General features: G+C 39.4%; 2 protein-coding genes across 2 annotated transcripts; both read left to right on the plus strand.

Moving 5' to 3' along the window:
* Positions 1–2,613: 2,613 nt before the first annotated feature.
* Positions 2,614–9,017, plus strand: LOC136267473 (collagen alpha-2(I) chain-like). Its single transcript, XM_066062638.1, has 10 exons — positions 2,614–2,618; positions 2,792–2,969; positions 3,149–3,348; positions 3,496–3,687; positions 3,904–4,089; positions 4,192–4,455; positions 4,514–4,690; positions 4,799–4,975; positions 5,084–5,231; positions 8,862–9,017. The coding sequence occupies exons 1-10, from the start codon at positions 2,614–2,616 to the stop codon at positions 9,015–9,017; spliced, it is 1,683 nt and encodes a 560-aa protein (XP_065918710.1).
* LOC136267474 (thrombospondin-related anonymous protein-like) lies at positions 9,014–9,439 on the plus strand. Its single transcript, XM_066062639.1, has one exon. The coding sequence runs from the start codon at positions 9,014–9,016 to the stop codon at positions 9,437–9,439; it is 426 nt and encodes a 141-aa protein (XP_065918711.1).
* The last annotated feature ends 8,933 nt before the right edge of the window (positions 9,440–18,372 follow it).

Below are 18,372 nucleotides of genomic sequence, written 5' to 3' on the forward strand. Positions count from 1 at the left end.
CCAAAGACAACACAAGAAGGAAAAATGGGAAAAGAATTTAGCGATTGGTTATAAAGAAATGTTGTTGTGTTTGATTTTTCTGCAGCTTCCTGGTATCATACAGTACGATAGTACTGTATGGTAGGGACGACAAAGATGTGGGCGTGGTCTACGAAGATAGATCAAGCCAAAATCATCTTTGCAAACCCTTCACGGCCACTTGACAGTATTGGTCAGGTATAACCAAGCCCAAACATGCCTTCAGAACGACCAGAAGCATTTTCGATTAGGTGCTACGAAATTTTAAAAAAAATATTATTTTTGCAAATTTTCTACTGCCTGCCTGCCTGCCTGATGCGTTCAGTCAAGCGTAGCGGAAAATTGGCTACAGCTACAGCCTTACTTCTTTGGCGGAAATGCTTCGAATTTCATGGAGATGAAACTTATAGTATTTTAAATATCCTACAATGTATGCGCTATTGCTTACTGATTTTCCTTTGATCCTTCTTTATCGTGGCCATTGCTCAGCAGTAGGGCTTCCATATCAGTAGGGCTTCCATATCAGTAGGGCTTCCATAATTATTGTGAATACATGTGTTATCGCACCAAACTTTTAGAATACGTTTGTGATTTGACGTTTGGTTTATACAGGATCTATCGTACGTCATCGACAAGATACACGCGTAAGACATCTTGTTTAGTATAATAGTATTAGTGTGTTTGTTGTTTAGCAGCTAGGTTTAACTGCTTGCGTTTCTAAACGCATTTCTTTGCGACTAACACATTCTTCGCTATTACAGTATTAACACTTCTTTATGTATCCTTGCATGTGCTTTAAAATACTATTGTCTACACAAGTCAGCAAAACCATATACATACATGATTGGAATAGTCAAATAACTATCTAAAGCTGTTAACACTATTAAGTGTAAACTTCTAATTCAATGCATGAATAATAATGTATTAAGTGCATAATCTCATAGAAACCCTGCATATTATGTTTTGTCACAATTCCTTGTCAATTGTCAGTCGCTCCAGCAGCATCGTCCTTATGTGCAGTGTTGGGAGTAACGCGTTACATAAGTAAGTAATGCGTTACGTAATATAGAGCATTCTCTGTCTTGCCCAAAGGGTGGGTTTCCTTCTCTGAGACATAATGAAGTGCGTGATCTAACTGCCAATTTACTTTCCGAGGTCTGTAACAATGTTGTCACTGAACCCCACCTTCAGCCTCTTTCTGGTGAGACCCTTCAATACAGAACAGCTAATCGTGATGATAACGCAAGGCTTGACATTGCAGCTAATGGTTTTTGGGGAGGACGATTTGAGAGGTCATACTTTGATGTCAGAATTTTTAACCCTAGTGCACCCTCAAATCAACCCCTACACTCTGCATACCGAAGTTATGACAAGGAAAAGAGACATGAATACCAACAACGGGTTCATGAAGTAGAGAATGCCTCATTTACTCCCTTAATTTTTACTACTACTGGTGGAATGGGTGATGCTGCTACTCAGTTTTATAAGAGATTGGCCAACCTTTTGAGTGCAAAGCACAGTCTTTCCTATGGAATAGTGATGGGATGGCTGAGATGTAAATTGAGCTTCTCTTTGTTGAGGTCTGCAATTATGTGCATTCGCGGTGCCAGGTCCAGTTTGCGCTGTCCCATTGCTGAGGCACCGATTGCTGTGCAGGTCGCTGAGGCCCATATGTAAGATAATTTGTTTTTGTTTATTATGTACTGTTTTATCTTATGTCATTAATTTGTAATTTAAAAATAATAAATAAAATAAAAATAATATTATTACTTTTGTGGTAGCTAAGTAATATAACAAAATACGCTATAAAAACGGGTAATATAACTCAAGTTAGTTACTTACAAAAGTAATGCGCTACCTAAGTAATATAGTTACTGTAACGAGTCTAATATTACGTAATATTATTAGTACAAGTAACGAAGTTACTAATCTCGTTAGTTATCCTCTGAGTAATGCCTAGCCACAACGAAGTAACAAAGCTTACTGAATGAAGCTTATTCACCAGCTTCTTACTTATAGCCAAGATTTGCACATTGTCCAACAACGCAATCATGTCACGTGATAAAGTGGTAGTTTCACACGTGACAGCTTAAGGCTGTGGACACAAAGTAATATAATATGTAATATTATTATAGTTACTTTATTTTATGGGTAATATGTAACTGTAACTAAATAGTTCAGTTGCAAGTAATATGTAATATGTAACTAGTTACTTTTACAAAGTAACTTGCCCAACACTGCTTATGTGCAACAATTACTTCTTGTGTTCCACCATATTCCCACTACAATGATCAATGTGTACTGTATAGCTAACCTATGACAGGTACAAAGAAAGCATAGCTTATTTGGTAACATCATTGTTAACAAAGTTATAGCTAACGAATGTGTAAAAGGTAGAGTATGGCTTATCATACAGTACGATAGTAACTGTATAGTAGGGACCACAAAGGAGTAGACGTGGCCCACAAAATAATATCACCCAAATATCAGCCTCAATTTTCCCTTACAACGATGAGGCAGTATTGGTGAGGTAAAACTAAACCCAAACAAGCTTTCAGATCGACCCGAAATGCTTTCAACAAGTTCTTGATTAAAATGCGGTTAGTTCCTCATATAAAAGTCACGAAATACGTAGGATAAGTATTTATAAATACAAAGAAATCATATTGTTGATGCCTTTTATGTTCTAATGGTTCTGCTGGTTCTAGTAGTTCTAATGGTTCTGCTGGTTCCAGTGGTTCTGCTGGTTCTCGTGGTTCTACTGGTTCTGTAGTTCCCATGGTTCTCATGATTCTGCTGGTTCTAGTGGTTCTGCTGGTTCTAGTAGTTCTGCTGGTTCTAATGTTACTGCTGGTTCTGCTGGTTCCAGTAGTTCTGCTGGATCTTGTGGTTCTCATGGTTCTAGTGGTTCCAATGGTTCTGCTGGTTCTGTAGTTCCCGTGGTTCTCATGGTTCTGCTGGTTCCAGTGGTTCTGCTGGTTCTAATGGTTCTGCTAGTTCTAATGGTTCTGCTTGTTCCAGTGGTTCTACTGGTTCTTGTGGTTCTACTGGTTCTGTAGTTCCTGTGGTTCTCATGGTTCTGCTGGTTCCAGTGGTTCTGCTGGTTCTAATGGTTCTACTGGTTCTGTAGTTCCGTGGTTCTACTAGTTCTACTGGTTCTAGTGGTTCTGCTGGTTCCAGTGGTTCTGCTGGTTCTAATGGTTCTGCTGGTTTCAATGGTTCTCCTGGTTCTAGTGGTTCTAATGGTTCTACTGGTTCCAGTGGTTCTGCTGGTTCTGTAGTTCCCGTGGTTCTCATGGTTCTGCTGGTTCCAGTGGTTCTAATGGTTCTGTAGTTCCCATGGTTCTCATGCTTCTACTGGTTCTAGTGGTTCTAATGGTTCTGCTGGTTCTCATGGTTCTGCTGGTTCTAGTGGTTCCGCTGGTTTCAGTGGTTCTGCTGGTTCTCATGGTTCTGCTGGTTCTAATGATTCTGTAGTTCCTGTGGTTCTCATGGTTCTGCTGGTTCTAGTAGTTCTAATGGTTCTGCTGGTTCCAGTGGTTCTGCTGGTTCTAGTAGTTCTAATGGTTCTGCTGGTTCCAGTGGTTCTGCTGGTTCTCGTGGTTCTAATGGTTCTACTGGTTCTGCAGTTCCGGTGGTTCTCATGCTTCTACTGGTTCTAGTGGTTCTGCTGGTTCCAGTGGTTATGCTGGTTCTAATGGTTCTGCTGGTTCCAGTGGTTCTGCTGGTTCTCATGGTTCTACTGGTTCTGTAGTTCCTGTGGTTCTCATGGTTCTGCTGGTTCCAGTGGTTCTGCTGGTTCTAATGGTTCTACTGGTTCTGTAGTTCCCGTGGTTCTCATGGTTCTACTAGTTCTGCTGGTTCTAGTGGTTCTGCTGGTTCCAGTGATTCTGCTGGTTCTAATGGTTCTGCTGGTTCTCATGGTTCTGCTGGTTCTACTGGTTCTGCTGGTTTCAATGGTTCTCCTGGTTCTAGTGGTTCTAATGGTTCTACTGGTTCCAGTGGTTCTGCTGGTTCTGTAGTTCCCATGGTTCTCATGGTTCTGCTGGTTCCAGTGGTTCTAATGGTTCTGTAGTTCCCGTGGTTCTTATGCTTCTACTGGTTCTAGTGGTTCTAATGGTTCTGCTGGTTCCAGTGGTTCTGCTGGTTCTCGTGGTTCTAATGGTTCTGTAGTTCCCGTAGTTCTCATGCTTCTACTGGTTCTAGTGGTTCTGCTGGTTCCAGTGGTTCTGCTGGTTCTAATGGTTCTGCTGGTTCTCATGGTTCTGCTGGTTCTAGTGGTTCTGCTGGTTTTAATGGTTCTCCTGGTTCTGCTGGTTCTAGTGGTTCCACTGGTTCCAGTGGTTCTGCTGGTTCTCATGGTTCTGCTGGTTCTAATGGTTCTGTAGTTCCTGTGGTTCTCATGGTTCTGCTGGTTCTAGTAGTTCTAATGGTTCTGCTGGTTCCAGTGGTTCTGCTGGTTCTCGTGGTTCTAATGGTTCTACTGGTTCTGTAGTTCCCGTGGTTCTCATGCTTCTACTTGTTCTAGTGGTTCTGCTGGTTCCAGTGGTTCTGCTGGTTCTAATGGTTCTGCTGGTTCTCATGGTTCTGCTGGTTCTCATGGTTCTGCTGGTTCTAGTGGTTCTGCTGGTTTCAATGGTTCTCCTGGTTCTAGTGGTTCTAATGGTTCCAGGTTCTCATGGTTCTGCTGGTTCTAGTAGTTCTAATGGTTCTGCTGGTTCCAGTGGTTCTGCTGGTTCTCCTTGTTCTAATGGTTCTGCTGGTTCTAATGGTTCTGTAGTTCCTGTGGTTCTCATGGTTCTGCTGGTTCTCCTGGTTATAATGGTTCTGTTGGTACCAGTAGTTCTGCTGGTTCTACTAGTTCTACTGGTTCTGCTGGTTCTCATGGTTCTGCTGGTTCTAGTGGTTCTGCTGGTTTCAATGGTTCTCCTGGTTCTAGTGGTTCTAATGGTTCCAGGTTCTCATGGTTTTGCTGGTTCTAGTAGTTCTAATGGTTCTGCTGGTTCCAGTGGTTCTGCTGGTTCTCCTTGTTCTAATGGTTCTGCTGGTTCTAATGGTTCTGTAGTTCCTGTGGTTCTCATGGTTCTGCTGGTTCTCCTGGTTATAATGGTTCTGTTGGTACCAGTAGTTCTGCTGGTTCTACTAGTTCTACTGGTTCTGCTGGTTCTCATGGTTCTGCTGGTTCTAATGGTTCTAGTGGTTCTAATAGTTCTGTTGGTTCCAGTGGTTCTGCTGGTTCTCATGGTTCTACTGGTTCTGGTTCCCATGGTTCTGCTGGTTCCAGTGGTTCTGCTGGTTCTTGCAGTTCTAATGGTTCTGCTGGTTCTGCACTCCAAAGACTAAAGAAACATATTCAGGTGGGATGTTTGTACGATATTCCTCCAGGAGGAGGAGCAAATCAAAATGAACGACTGCACCAACATCTTGGAAACTACTTTAATTGAAATAAAATAGGAGTACTCCTTGCTTATGCTCTCCTGACCGTGATTATACATTCCCACAATACTTCAACAAAAAGAAATGGAAAACTTGTTAGTCCGTTCCGAGCTTCAACAACCCAGGTGAAACCAATAGGAATTGTTCCTAAACAGCAATCAAGCAAACTCAATGTTGACCACTGGGAAACAGATACATCTGAAAGAATAGTAGATTGTGGATTAGTCATTCCTATATAACACACGCGATACCGCAAATAGACTAGTGCTGAAATGAATAGCAAATTTTACTATTCGAATAGTTGTAAAACAACGGAATATTCGATTATTCTTTAATCATGTATTATTGTTCAATAAGTACTGAAACCTTTGCTACGGAGCAAGGTAAAGCCTGAGAACTATTTCTATTTCTTCTAAAATAGAATTTAACAGCAAAACACATAAATATGTCAAATCTATAGTTTAAAGACTGGCTTTATCCATCTGATCACAGCGTACAAATTGTTTAAAAAAAATATTCCTATAGTGTCTCATGAATTAAATGGTGTCGTGCTGACCAATTAGTTAAATAACTGAATAATTGTTTTAGCACTAGAATAAACACCGTGGACTGTCGGCAAAAAGAAAAGGGACACAAAGGAGGATAAAGGTAAATATAAGTCCATGACATGTGCATTGTATATACCAAAAGACACCTGTCAGGCTGAATTGAGTGAAAGACTCATCAACTCATCTTAGCTGTTATCGAGTTATGCTTGTCTGAAGGCATCAGGCAGGCAAGCAGGCAGGCAGTTAGTCAAAAGAAACTTCCACTTAATATATATATTTTTTAATTTGTAGTATTGAATATACTTTTGGGCTTGGTAATACCTAACCAATACTACCAAGGTGCCAGAAAGGTATTGCGAAACTGGATTTTGGGTGATACTTTGGGCCAAAAAACCCCACATCTCAATGATCACAGCACTACCATACTGTATGATAGAAAGTGGATATATACACTGTAAACTTTGGCCTGAATACACATGTTCAACATTAATGCGTACATGGGATAAGTTGCCCAAGTTTTACTTGCATGGCTAACTTAGTGCAATGCAATAACTAGTAATAGAGTGGCTGTGACAACAATATTAAAGAATGTATCCCTACACATTTTCCAATCATGCAATCAAGCCCAATTGTTCTATCATACCAGATCAGCACTACACTGTATTTTTCACCTTTCATAAGTTTGTAGTATTTCTGCACCTAACTCACTACAAAGAAAATTGGCCAACTCTCTGTTTCTTAGCAAACGATATCCCCCAATAATAGCAGTCAACCATTCTATCCCCTAAAATGGTAGACAAGAATGTGGAGCTTTACTAATTACACTATACTCTCATCTGCTTGAAGAAACTAATTCAGAAGGAATCCATCCTATGTTTTAAATTTTAAATACGTAGTTTCAATGTATTTATTATGGAAGGGCAGCCAAGACCACATTGCATCTCCATGAGGTTTTCGTGAATGCTATTGCAAAAAGAAATATTATTGGGTGATCATCACGTACGCATGGAGATAGCTATTAGTTTGCACCTTCACAGCTGAATAGCAGCTAAACCTTACAAATACAGACTTGGGGGTCCATTGTGTTCATTATGACAATAGTTAATGGACCGTGAGTGTAGTGAAACGATAGCATGCACAGAAGAGAAGTTGGAAAATCATGGGCCTACATTTTTGTCCATAAATTAGACTAACCTTTGCTAAAAAGATATTCCTTAATTTTCTGTAGAGGGTACTGAGGAACAGACAATTCAACTTGGGAAAGAAACAGCTAGATACAAGCATCTCACCAAAAGTATTAAGAGGAGTGAGAGAATAACCATCTAACTGCACACAAGACAATTACTATATACTCTCCCACACAAGGGAGTATAATAATAATATAGTGATACGTGGCATTGTACTTGCTAAAAGTACCCAGGAATACATTAGCATGCGTATACTATCCATTCATGTCACCTTTCAACTAGGGTACTCTGAACAAATTGCCATAGAAAAGATACATACATTGTAGCATACAAGGATAGGATACCATGTAAACATATTGTGAAATGGGGGGGAAGGGGGGTTAGTGGCCTTGCTCAATTATACACCACAGAATAAACATATACTTATAAGCACGACCTGTAATCAAAAATAAAAAAACTCACAAGTGATACATCGTCAAGGTCATGGCTGCGACAGTTGATCCGATGGAATCCTGGGGTACAAGTAGTCTGGTAGTGCCCACCCCTTCACAAAAAGGCAGAATCTGGTTACTCTAGCATCACCAAGTTGTAAAAATGGGATATAATTAAATAATGATGTCACATTAATGCAGCAAGAATGACATGTCTGACAACTATGCTAAAACAGTTAGTTCTCAAAAGGAAGAAATGGGTGCTAACGCAACTGGAGATACTATTAGCTGCATTCTGAGCCCATCAGTTCTAACTGCATGGCCCTTTACAACCTCCATCTTTTATTCTTTAACGAACAGCCTATTGTCAGCTACAAGTACATAGGTAGTGTCTAATCACTGGACTGGACTATTGGACTGGAATAATGGAATGGACTACTGGACTGACATTTTTGGTTTCATGCATATTTAAGGTGGGGTCACTGTGCATGTGACAACATTTCATCACTGAGTGGTGTATATTTATGCTACTTTAATCCTAAAATGTAGCTGTGATAAGCCAAATGGGTTCAATTAAATGCATTCTAATCACTGCTTGACAGTATCCACTCTACTGTATAGCAGATACACTGACATGTATAGGTATACCTAAAAATGTTTCTCTCACTGTTAGGCACACTTCATTATTGTGATGCAATTTTCTATAACATATGGTGTGCGTGTGAACACACAAACTTGATCCCATCGCATAACTGGTTATATTTCATTACTGGAATGAAATGTCTGCATTTTATTAATTGTATTACAATGCCATTTACATAGCTGTTAATAGGAGTAGAAAATAGCATGGTCATAGCACACAGTATGTACAAGTTTTAAAAGTAGGTAAATTAAATGTACCCCATTACACAGACTAGTCACCAATTCACACAATATACATCATGTTATATAAAGTTATATCATAATAATCAATTGTGCCTAAGAGTGAGAGAAACATTTTTGGGAATACCTACATGTCAGTATCTGCTATACTGTAGAGTAGACATTTGATTGAACCAATTTGACAGCACCTTTTTAGGATCATATTAACCACTCAGTGCTGAAATGTTGTCACAGGTCACCCAAGAGTATTAAAAACCAAAAAAATGTCAGTCCAGTAGTCCATTCCAGTGTTCCAGTCCAGTAGTCCAGTCCAGTGATTAGACACTACCCAGAACCATGAGAACCATTGGAACTAGCAGAACCAGCAGAACCACTATATAGAACCAGCAGAACCATTGGAACCAGCAGAACCATTGGAACCACTAGAACCATGTGAACCACAAGAACCAGTAGAACCACTGGAACTAGCAGAACCATTGGAACCAGCAGAACCATTGGAACCACTAGAACCATGAGAACCACAAGAACCAGCAGAACCACTGGAACCAGCAGAACCAGTAGTACTATTAGAACCAGCAGAACCAGTAGTACTATTAGAACCAGCAGAACCAGTAGTACTATTAGAACCAGCAGAACCACTAGAACCAGCAGAACCACTAGAGCCAGCATAACCATGGGAATTACAGAACCATTAGAACCACGAGAACCAGCAGAACCACTGGAACCAGCAGAACCATTAGAACCACGAGAACCAGCTGAACCACTGGAACCAGTAGAATCAGAAGAACCATTAGAACTACTAGAGCCAGGCGAACCATTGAAACCAGCAGAACCACTAGAACCAGCAGAACCACAAAAACCAGCAGAACCATTAGAAACATTAGAACCAGCAGAACCACTGGAACCAGCAGAACCACTAGAACTAGCAGAACCATGAGAACCACGGGAACTACAGATCCATTAGAGCCAGCAGAACCACGAGAACCAGCAGAACCAGCAGAACCATTAGAACTACTAGAACCAGCAGAACCATTAGAACCACGAGAACCCACAGAACCACGAGAACCAGCAGAACCACTGGAACCAGTAGAACCAGTAGAACCAGAAGAACCATTAGAACCACTAGAACCAGCAGAACCATTGAAACCAGCAGAACCACTGGAACCAGCAGAACCACTGGAACCAGCAGAACCACTAGAACCAGCAGAACCATGAGAACCACGGGAACTACAGATCCATTAGAGCCAGCAGAACCATTAGAACCAGAAGAACCATTAGAACCACTAGAACCAGCAGAACCATTGAAACCAGCAGAACCATTAGAACCACGAGAACCAGCAGAACCACTGGAACCAGCAGAACCACTAGAACCAGCAGAACCATGAGAACCACGGGAACTACAGATCCATTAGAGCCAGCAGAACCATTAGAACCACGAGAACCAGCAGAACCACTGGAACCAGCAGAACCATTAGAACTACTAGAACCAGCAGAACCATTAGAACCACGAGAACCAGCAGAACCACTGGAACCAGCAGAACCACTGGAACCAGTAGAACCAGAAGAACCATTAGAACCACTAGAACCAGCAGAACCATTGAAACCAGCAGAACCACTAGAACCAGCAGAACCGTGAGAACCAGCAGAACCATTAGAACCACGAGAACTAGCAGAACCACTGGAACCAGCAGAACCACTAGAACCATCAGAACCACGGGAACTACAGATCCATTAGAGCCAGCAGAACCATTAGAACCACTGGAACCAACAGAACCATTAGAACTACTAGAACCAGCAGAACTATTAGAACCACGAGAACCAACAGAACCACGAGAACCAGCAGAACCACTGGAACCAGTAGAACCAGAAGACCCATTAGAACTACTAGAACCAGCAGAACCATTGAAACCAGCAGAACCACTACAACCAGCAGAACCGTGAGAACCAGCAGAACCAGCAGAACCACTGGAACTAGCAGAACCACTAGAACCAGCAGAACCATGAGATCCACGGGAACTACAGATCCATTAGAGCCAGCAGAACCATTAGAACCACAAGAACCAGCAGAACCACTGGAACCAGCAGAACCATTAGAACTACTAGAACCAGCAGAACCATTAGAACCAACAGAACCACGAGAACCAGCAGAACCACTGGAACCAGAAGAACCAGTAGAACCATTGAAACCAGCAGAACCACTAGAACCAGCAGAACCGTGAGAACCAGCAGAACCATTAGAACCAGCAGAACCATTAGAACCAGCAGAACCACGAGAACCACTGGAACCAACAGAACCACAAGAACCATCAGAACCACTGGAACTAACAGAACCATGAGAACCACGGGAACTACAGAACCAGTAGAACCATCAGAACCACGAGAACCACTGGAACCGACAGAACCATTAGAAGTACTAGAACCAGCAGAACTATTAGAACACAAGAGGCATCAACAATACAATCTCTTTGTATTTATAAATACTTATCCTACGTATTTCGTGACTTTTATATGAGGAACTAACCTAAAATGCTGTATAACGGGTTGAACATAGCTGACAACGAAGTGTAATGGTAACTTCACTTTTCACACAATAATTAATATAGCTGGGGCACGCGGTGCCTTTTCAGATGCGGTATGCGTGGGGTCACTAGCTATAATAAAATTATTTACAAAAAAAGTTAACAAACAAGTACACGAAAAAATTTGGAATTTTCAACTAGAGTAGGGACGACAGTACATTGATAAAAAGTACTGAAACAAGTGCACAGGGGTAGTGAACAATACTAAAATACAGTTAAATAATAAGACGTGTTATATCCCTACTGTATTCCAAATTTTTTCGTGTACTTGTATGTAATAGTTTTATATATGTGACCAAATTTTGGAAAATCACCCTTATGGGAATGTTTGAAACAATTAGAATTTTCAACTATTTCTAAGGTATAATTTAGGATCTCAATCTTACGGTAAACTATAGTTTCAGTACACAGCTACCCTTGTTCCCCCTCTATCCACTTTTGAGAAATCAATTGTAGTTTTGTATAAACTATACTTCTCTGCCCTGTTTTAAATTCATTGTGCTGCAAGATAGGCTGGAGTTTTGACTGCACACCCACAAGTTGAAATTTTAAATGGGGTTTCCAGAACCCCCCAAATTACACCCCTGCACATGCACGCTTTAAGAATACTTACATATTTGATTTAAAAGGATATGAAACTAATGAAGGAGTGCTTTAGTAGTTAGGTAGTAATCTGAACATGCTCCTGTTAATTACTACCAGGAATTATAAGGACCAGTATATTTTCCATGTTTGATGTGTGTGCATTTACAAGTTTCTACAAGTGATATTAACAGATGATGCATCTAATTATTTGTATCTAATGTGCACATGCATCTGTTTATATTTATTGTTAACAGTATGTGTGCATGTGTTGCCTGGGCAATGTTATCTTGTGGCTACCAATCCACTTAGACACGCATTGTAAGTTATTAAGGCAATGCAAATATTCTACTCTCCAAATTTCTGCTGACATGGTATCTTCATTTTAGTCACTAGCATTTTATACTGGTTGCTATATCAAACAGTGTGGAAGTACTGACAGTAAAGTAGTAATGACTACCATAGCTAGTAGTGTTTAGTAGGGTTCCTCCTAAAGTGATGCACGCTGCTAAAATGCCACATCTAAGCATCATCACAGAAGTATCATACAGATGAAAATTACTCTGAACATCAAATATAGCATTACAAAAACAAGAAAGCACCTAAAGGTGTCTGATATAGTTTTTTTTTCTTTCTTTCAAAAATCGTTAACCCATAATTTGCTCTGCCTCACTGCCTGATTACAGTCGCAAGGCTAGAGGCCAGACAAAGCAGTGCAGTCACCATCTTATACCACAACAACCAACTCATGGGTGGAATGTGCCTTTTGTGGTTCCTCTGCCTTAATTCTGTGCTATTCTAATTGTCTTCAATTAATGGTTGTCTTAAATTCTTCTTCAAACCAGGAAACCATACCAAAGTGGTAATTTTCTGTATCAATACTAGTTCCTTGAAGAAGCATATTTAGATGCCATGAAACTATTTGAGGCACTTAGTGGACTGTAGCATCCTTATCTTGCATGGCCAAACCACTGTATTTCTTTTTGTCATTTGATAGGGAGGAAAAGGGTCTGTATGGTTTGAATACTCACACTTCTTCCTTCTTCTATTATAGGAGGATATAGGAGACACTGTCAGGGGGGCCAGGAAGGGGTGGGGGGCAAAACGTTTTAGTGTTTATTCCACTAAGAGGATAAGAATGGAACTCTAGTACACAAATTATACTCATTTGCATAACTTCATTCAGTATAACTGGATCAATGATGGACACATAACTTTTAAAAGATACTAGTTGGAGAAAATTAGTCTCTCTCTCTCATCTCTATCTCTCTCTCTCCATAGGACCAAAATTTTAACTACAATAATACTTTGTAGGTAAACATGGTTACAAAAATCTGTAAAATTGCTCAAGTATATTTACAAAATTCATCCAGTTCCAATGTTGAAAAAGAGTAAATAACAGGTAGCTAATTGTCTACATGGGTAAACACAGGTAAACAAGGGAAGATGCAGGTAAACATGGTTAAACACAGGTAAACAGTTAACATGCATGTGTAAACACGAGTAAACACAGGTAGATATGAGTAAACATGATAAGCACTGGTAAACTCTGTGTTTACCCTTGTTTACTCTTATTTTCCTCCTTCTACAACCTCCATCTACCCTTACTAATACTTTGTTTACCCAGTTGTACAAAACGTACTTCTACACCTTGTCCTATATCATGCCATATCTCAAAACCTTCTAAATTTCAGAGCATTTTTGATAGCAAAGTGTATGCTTTGGCATATAAAGATTAGTTAGCCTATCTGAGATAAACCTGTTTGATGGTAAAGTGTACCAAAAAATAGGGTGCAGCTGGTATTGTTACAATTTGCAAAATTATATTAGAGAAGTGACTGCTCTATTGGAATATCTTGTTGGTACACTGAAAAATTCTAATTTATTTGCCTCACTTTATTTAGTGTACAGTTTATACAAACTGTAAAGTACATTTGTAACTGTTGTCTTCTATTTGCCCATTGGCTTTCTGTACTTCTGAATACAGCAGTGTGAATGAATGAGTCCATGCAGTTTCTGGTATCAGTATAGTACTGTAGGTCCAAGGGGGGCAAGAGAAGGGCTGGGGGGGGGGGGAGCAAAGCACCCCTTTTCCCCCTCCCCCCCCCCCAGATTCACCTATGATTCTGGATAAAGGAAATGTGATCCATTAATGGTCTACAGTAGCATGTGCAGAAGAGATATCACAACTGTAGGGGTGTGAATTATCAAGCAAAACCAACTGTCACCTATCTGTCACGATAGTGTGTCAGGTTTATTTCATGAACAAGTTAGTAGGATAGAATGCACACTTAGTGTGTATAAGCTGATTACACATTTACAGTAACATATCTTTTCACTATTTATTATTTTATGTATATTTCTGTAATTAGGTATACTTGTACCTATTAGATATTGTCTTACTGGAGCTGTGATGTTTGAGTTCCCTGGGATACTATCAGCAACAAACTGCTTATCCCAGTTACAAATCAATAAATCAGCACTGAACTTAACTTGATGTGACAACTACAGTATAGACTCTATAGCACTACACAACAACATATTATAGCTATAGGTATAGAGACAAATAGAGATTCACTATACTGATCACACATCTCTAAAATTTATTTATTTTTTCCAGGCTAGATGGACTGCCCTTGTCACCACCCCCAGCACTAGGTGTTAAAGTGCTGGACAGCTGGAAATACCAGCAATCAAACAAGGCCACCAGACTCCAAGCAACCCTTGGAGTAGGCCAGATCAATATTTGTTGTTGATGAACTGCAATTTGAAGAGTACTGACCCCTCAAGCACATCACTGAAGACCTTAAAAGTAAAAATCTAAAATTTACATAATTTTCTTTGCAAAAAAAGTTAAATGCAATAGTTAACTTTTTGTCAAAGGCAAAGTTATTGGATAGACTAATCCTACACCACACTTGGCTAGTGAATCTTCATGAACCCTACTTTCTGAGAATCCTCCCCATTCCCAGTCATCATCAAGCATAGACACCTCTAATTGACTAGATTCTAGATGAAACTGCATACTCATCAGTACCCAAACTGGTTCACTCCTGCAACACGTCATAACATCAATCATCTCAATATGCTAAGAAGGAGAACCCCCAGTCTCAGTGCATTACAAAACGCTAAAAAGAAACTGAAGCCGCTTTGCAACAAGAAATTCAAGATGGGTGCTAAGGTTAACTATGAATCTCAACTTATTCACAATTTTGCTACTTCTGGAGATCCTAAACTGTTTCACCATCTCAAGTGTATGTCAAAATCTAACCCTGTATGTTTTCTGATACCAATAAAGCTGAATGCAACCTCAACAAAACCAACCTTTTTAACAAGTATTTTCACTCCATCTTTACTTGTAGCTCATTTATTCTACTTAGCATTGAAGATCTTCCCACTCGTCCAAACCCTACCACTACAATAAACCTTACTATTGCTGAGGTCTATGAATCATTGATTTCACCCCACCTGAAAAAAAGCAACAGGTTTTGACAACATTTGACCCAAAATCCTGCAGTGTTCTGCACCAGCCTTAGCTCAACCGCTGAACCACTTGTTTTCTGTGAGTGTACACAACCACGGAATTCCAGCTGAATGGACAAATCATTCCAATGTGCCTGTCTTCAAATCTGGTGACAAAACTTTATACAACTGTATCCTATTGTGCATCACTTGGAACGTCTTATTTACAACCAAGTGTTTAAGCACATTTCCAGCAACATCTCATACCACCAATTTGGCTTCCAAGAATCAAAATGTACACTTCAACAGTTATTATATGCTTCCACGATCTTGTCTTCAGTCCTGATGAAATGGACACAATTCTGCAAGGCATTTGACTGTGTCCCGCACAATGAACTGTTGGTTAAGCTTCACTCTATTGGTGTTGCTGCCTTCTTGTGGCAATGGTTTGCTATAGCTACCTCAAGTATAGGTCTCCGTGTACATGTGTACTTGCTAATGGTCAGCGCTCAGGTGTTCTACCAGTCATCTCTGGGGTACCGCAAGGTAGCATTCTGGGGCCACTATTATTTTTAATATATTCTCCCATCTGCCATCAAGTTTGCTTAAGCATTTCTATTTGCTGATGACACCAAGTGCTATAAAAGAATTAAGACACAATTCACCTACAAGAGGACATTGATTCTGTTTTTTCTTGGAATAATAGAGCCAATCTATTGCTTAATTTTTCCATGTGTGTATTCCTACAATTTAATCCTAGTCAACCTTATCACATCAATAACTCCACATTACCATGTTCCCATAAAGATCTCGGAGTCTTCTTTTCATCAGATTTGAAGTGGAGTTGTCATTACAAGTACATTATTACCAAAGCCCTCAAAACTCTTGGCCTACTCTGCAGACAGTTATAAAGTCATTAGTAACTGCATTACAACTAAAAAAACATACTAGCTATATGTATATCCATAGTGCGATATTGCTTACTATACTGTTCACCTCTTTGGAGGCCTCACTTTATAAAATACATTATTTTACTTGAGCATGTACAGCAGAGAGTAACTAAGTGTGTTCTTAACGACTAGCTACTCCTCAACTACAAATCTCATTTGATCAAGCTTGGGGTGCTATACCTTTAATGTATGTACAATGTATGAACTTGCCGACATCTTGTTGTTTTTTTTTATTAAATCACTTAAGTTCACTAATAATAGCTTTAACATACTCAATTTCATATCATTTAGTAACAATCCTACCAGATCATGTAGCTCTAAACTTCATCACAAGTTTTCTTCTACCAACTTAATCAATAACTCCTACTTTTACAGATTACCCACATTATGGAATTCTCTCCCAGTGATTAATACCTCTTTCCCTATCCAGTAAATCAAAAGGCAACTAAAAACTTATTTTTGGAATCACTTTATCAACAATTTTGATGTAAACAACAACTGTACTCTCCAGTGTTGTGCTCTAAACTCTCCTGCCCTGTAAATTTTAATCATTTATTTAACTAGGTAATAAGGTAAGTGTCTTTGTACAAGTATGGTACTTAAGTAATTAATCAGTATTATAAGTAATTAGTTTGGGCAGTTGGCACATGTTGCCATCTGACCCTCAACACCACCACATTATATGTTTTATATAGCCATTTTAATTCTGTAATCTTGCATCTGGTGTCATAAAGCAATAAAATAAAACATAGTTACGTAGCTGTACCCATATGCAAAGTTGCTTATTTATTATTGATACTGTGCAGACCTCCATTAGGGAATATAAAGCACAGATACACACAAGAAAACATACATATATATAAAGCACAAAGCATACAACATTCTATAGCTGGGTTGATACAAAAATAGTCTACAGTCCTTTTCTTTAAGTCATTACTTAATAGGCAAAAGCATGATTAGCAAGGTCAGGCGTATACCAACCGCTTGAGGTCATGATCATGTGACTAAATTTACAACATGGCTGAGAATTAGAGAAATAGCAGCTGTGAGACCAGACTCGCTGTAGCTACGTATACAAAAGCCTGAAACACTATCTGAATATCTCACAAATTACACACCCTAGCTACCTGTGTGCTGCCTAAAATTGTAGTGCTTGATGCAGCACTGATTGAACATGTCAACTAGCTACATGCAGCAATACATAGTGCTTGGCATTCTGGCTCAGAGAAACAAAGAGTGATTTACTACTACATCTGTGGTTACTAATACTCAGTATTACTTTATGGTTGCAAGGAACTATAAAGAATATTGCTATGGTTCATAACCGCTGGACCTGGATTTTCAATTGATCTTGTGACAGTTGAAGTTGGCTGTCTAGGTCATTTATGCAATGACTGTCATACAAAACTTAAAAGAAGGAATAGCTAGTGATCACAGAAAAAGACGCTATATATAAACAAGAAGGGATCACTGCATGGAAAGGTAATGCAAACCACAAATTAAATAATCCCCTGCTAGCAGTCCCCCCTTGTTAGTATTACAATTTTGTCAAAATGACAGGGTTGTACAAAAGGACATGCCTGCAAACAGACTCCCCACATAACTACGTATATGCATACGTACATTAACATTAAATGAGTACGGTATTACAAAAAAAATATACAAAACAGACAAAGCAAAAAATCCTTGTATAGTTACACCATTACACTAATATCAGAAAAGATAACAGTGTAAGGCTGAGTGGAACACAGTTGACTTTTTAATCTGTAGGATGGCATATGATATAGAATTCCAAATGAACAGGCTGTTTACAAGGAAGGTAAAACGATACAAGTTTATAGTATAGATGTAATTGGCTGGATGAGATCTGGTTGAGTTTTCAGATAGCTATAGCTGATCATGTTCATGAAAAGGTAATGAAATTCTGTGGTAAAGACTGTCATGTACATAGCAAATAGAGAACTATTTGTGGCATTGCTGGATGGTAGGCCAATTTAACTCTCATCATATGGTTTGCTCCAGCAATGAGACAAGGGGTTCCATTTGCTGTCGGTTGCCTAACTGACAGTCCTACATTAAATAGATTCCAAAGTGTTGATGTTTTAGTAGTGTGAAGATGCCAAACAGGACAGGCATAATATTAGCATTTATTTTGCATGCAATAGATTTAATTGATGTTGAAGATGTGTACAGACAGTAAGTTGAGAGACTATAACCTTTGCCGAAACATATTTAGCTACAATGCTCATTCCAATGACTTTTGGTTTGTGGTGATCCCTATAGCTATATTCGAGTTC

The sequence above is a fragment of the Dysidea avara genome, chromosome 9 (assembly GCF_963678975.1).
Source record: "Dysidea avara chromosome 9, odDysAvar1.4, whole genome shotgun sequence".
Lineage (NCBI taxonomy): Eukaryota > Metazoa > Porifera > Demospongiae > Dictyoceratida > Dysideidae > Dysidea > Dysidea avara.

What these genes read in the sequence shown, in the direction of transcription:
- LOC136267474 (XM_066062639.1), top strand. Translation starts at nt 9,014, where the DNA reads ATGAGAACCACAAGAACCAGCAGAACCACTGGAACCAGCAGAACCAGT.
- LOC136267473 (XM_066062638.1), top strand. An exon ending in CCAGTGGTTCTAATGGTTCT is followed by an intron (nt 4,090 to 4,191) that starts GTAGTTCCCGTG and finishes ATGGTTCTGTAG; the next exon opens with TTCCCGTAGTTCTCATGCTT. An exon ending in CTAGTAGTTCTAATGGTTCT is followed by an intron (nt 4,456 to 4,513) that starts GCTGGTTCCAGT and finishes CTGGTTCTGTAG; the next exon opens with TTCCCGTGGTTCTCATGCTT.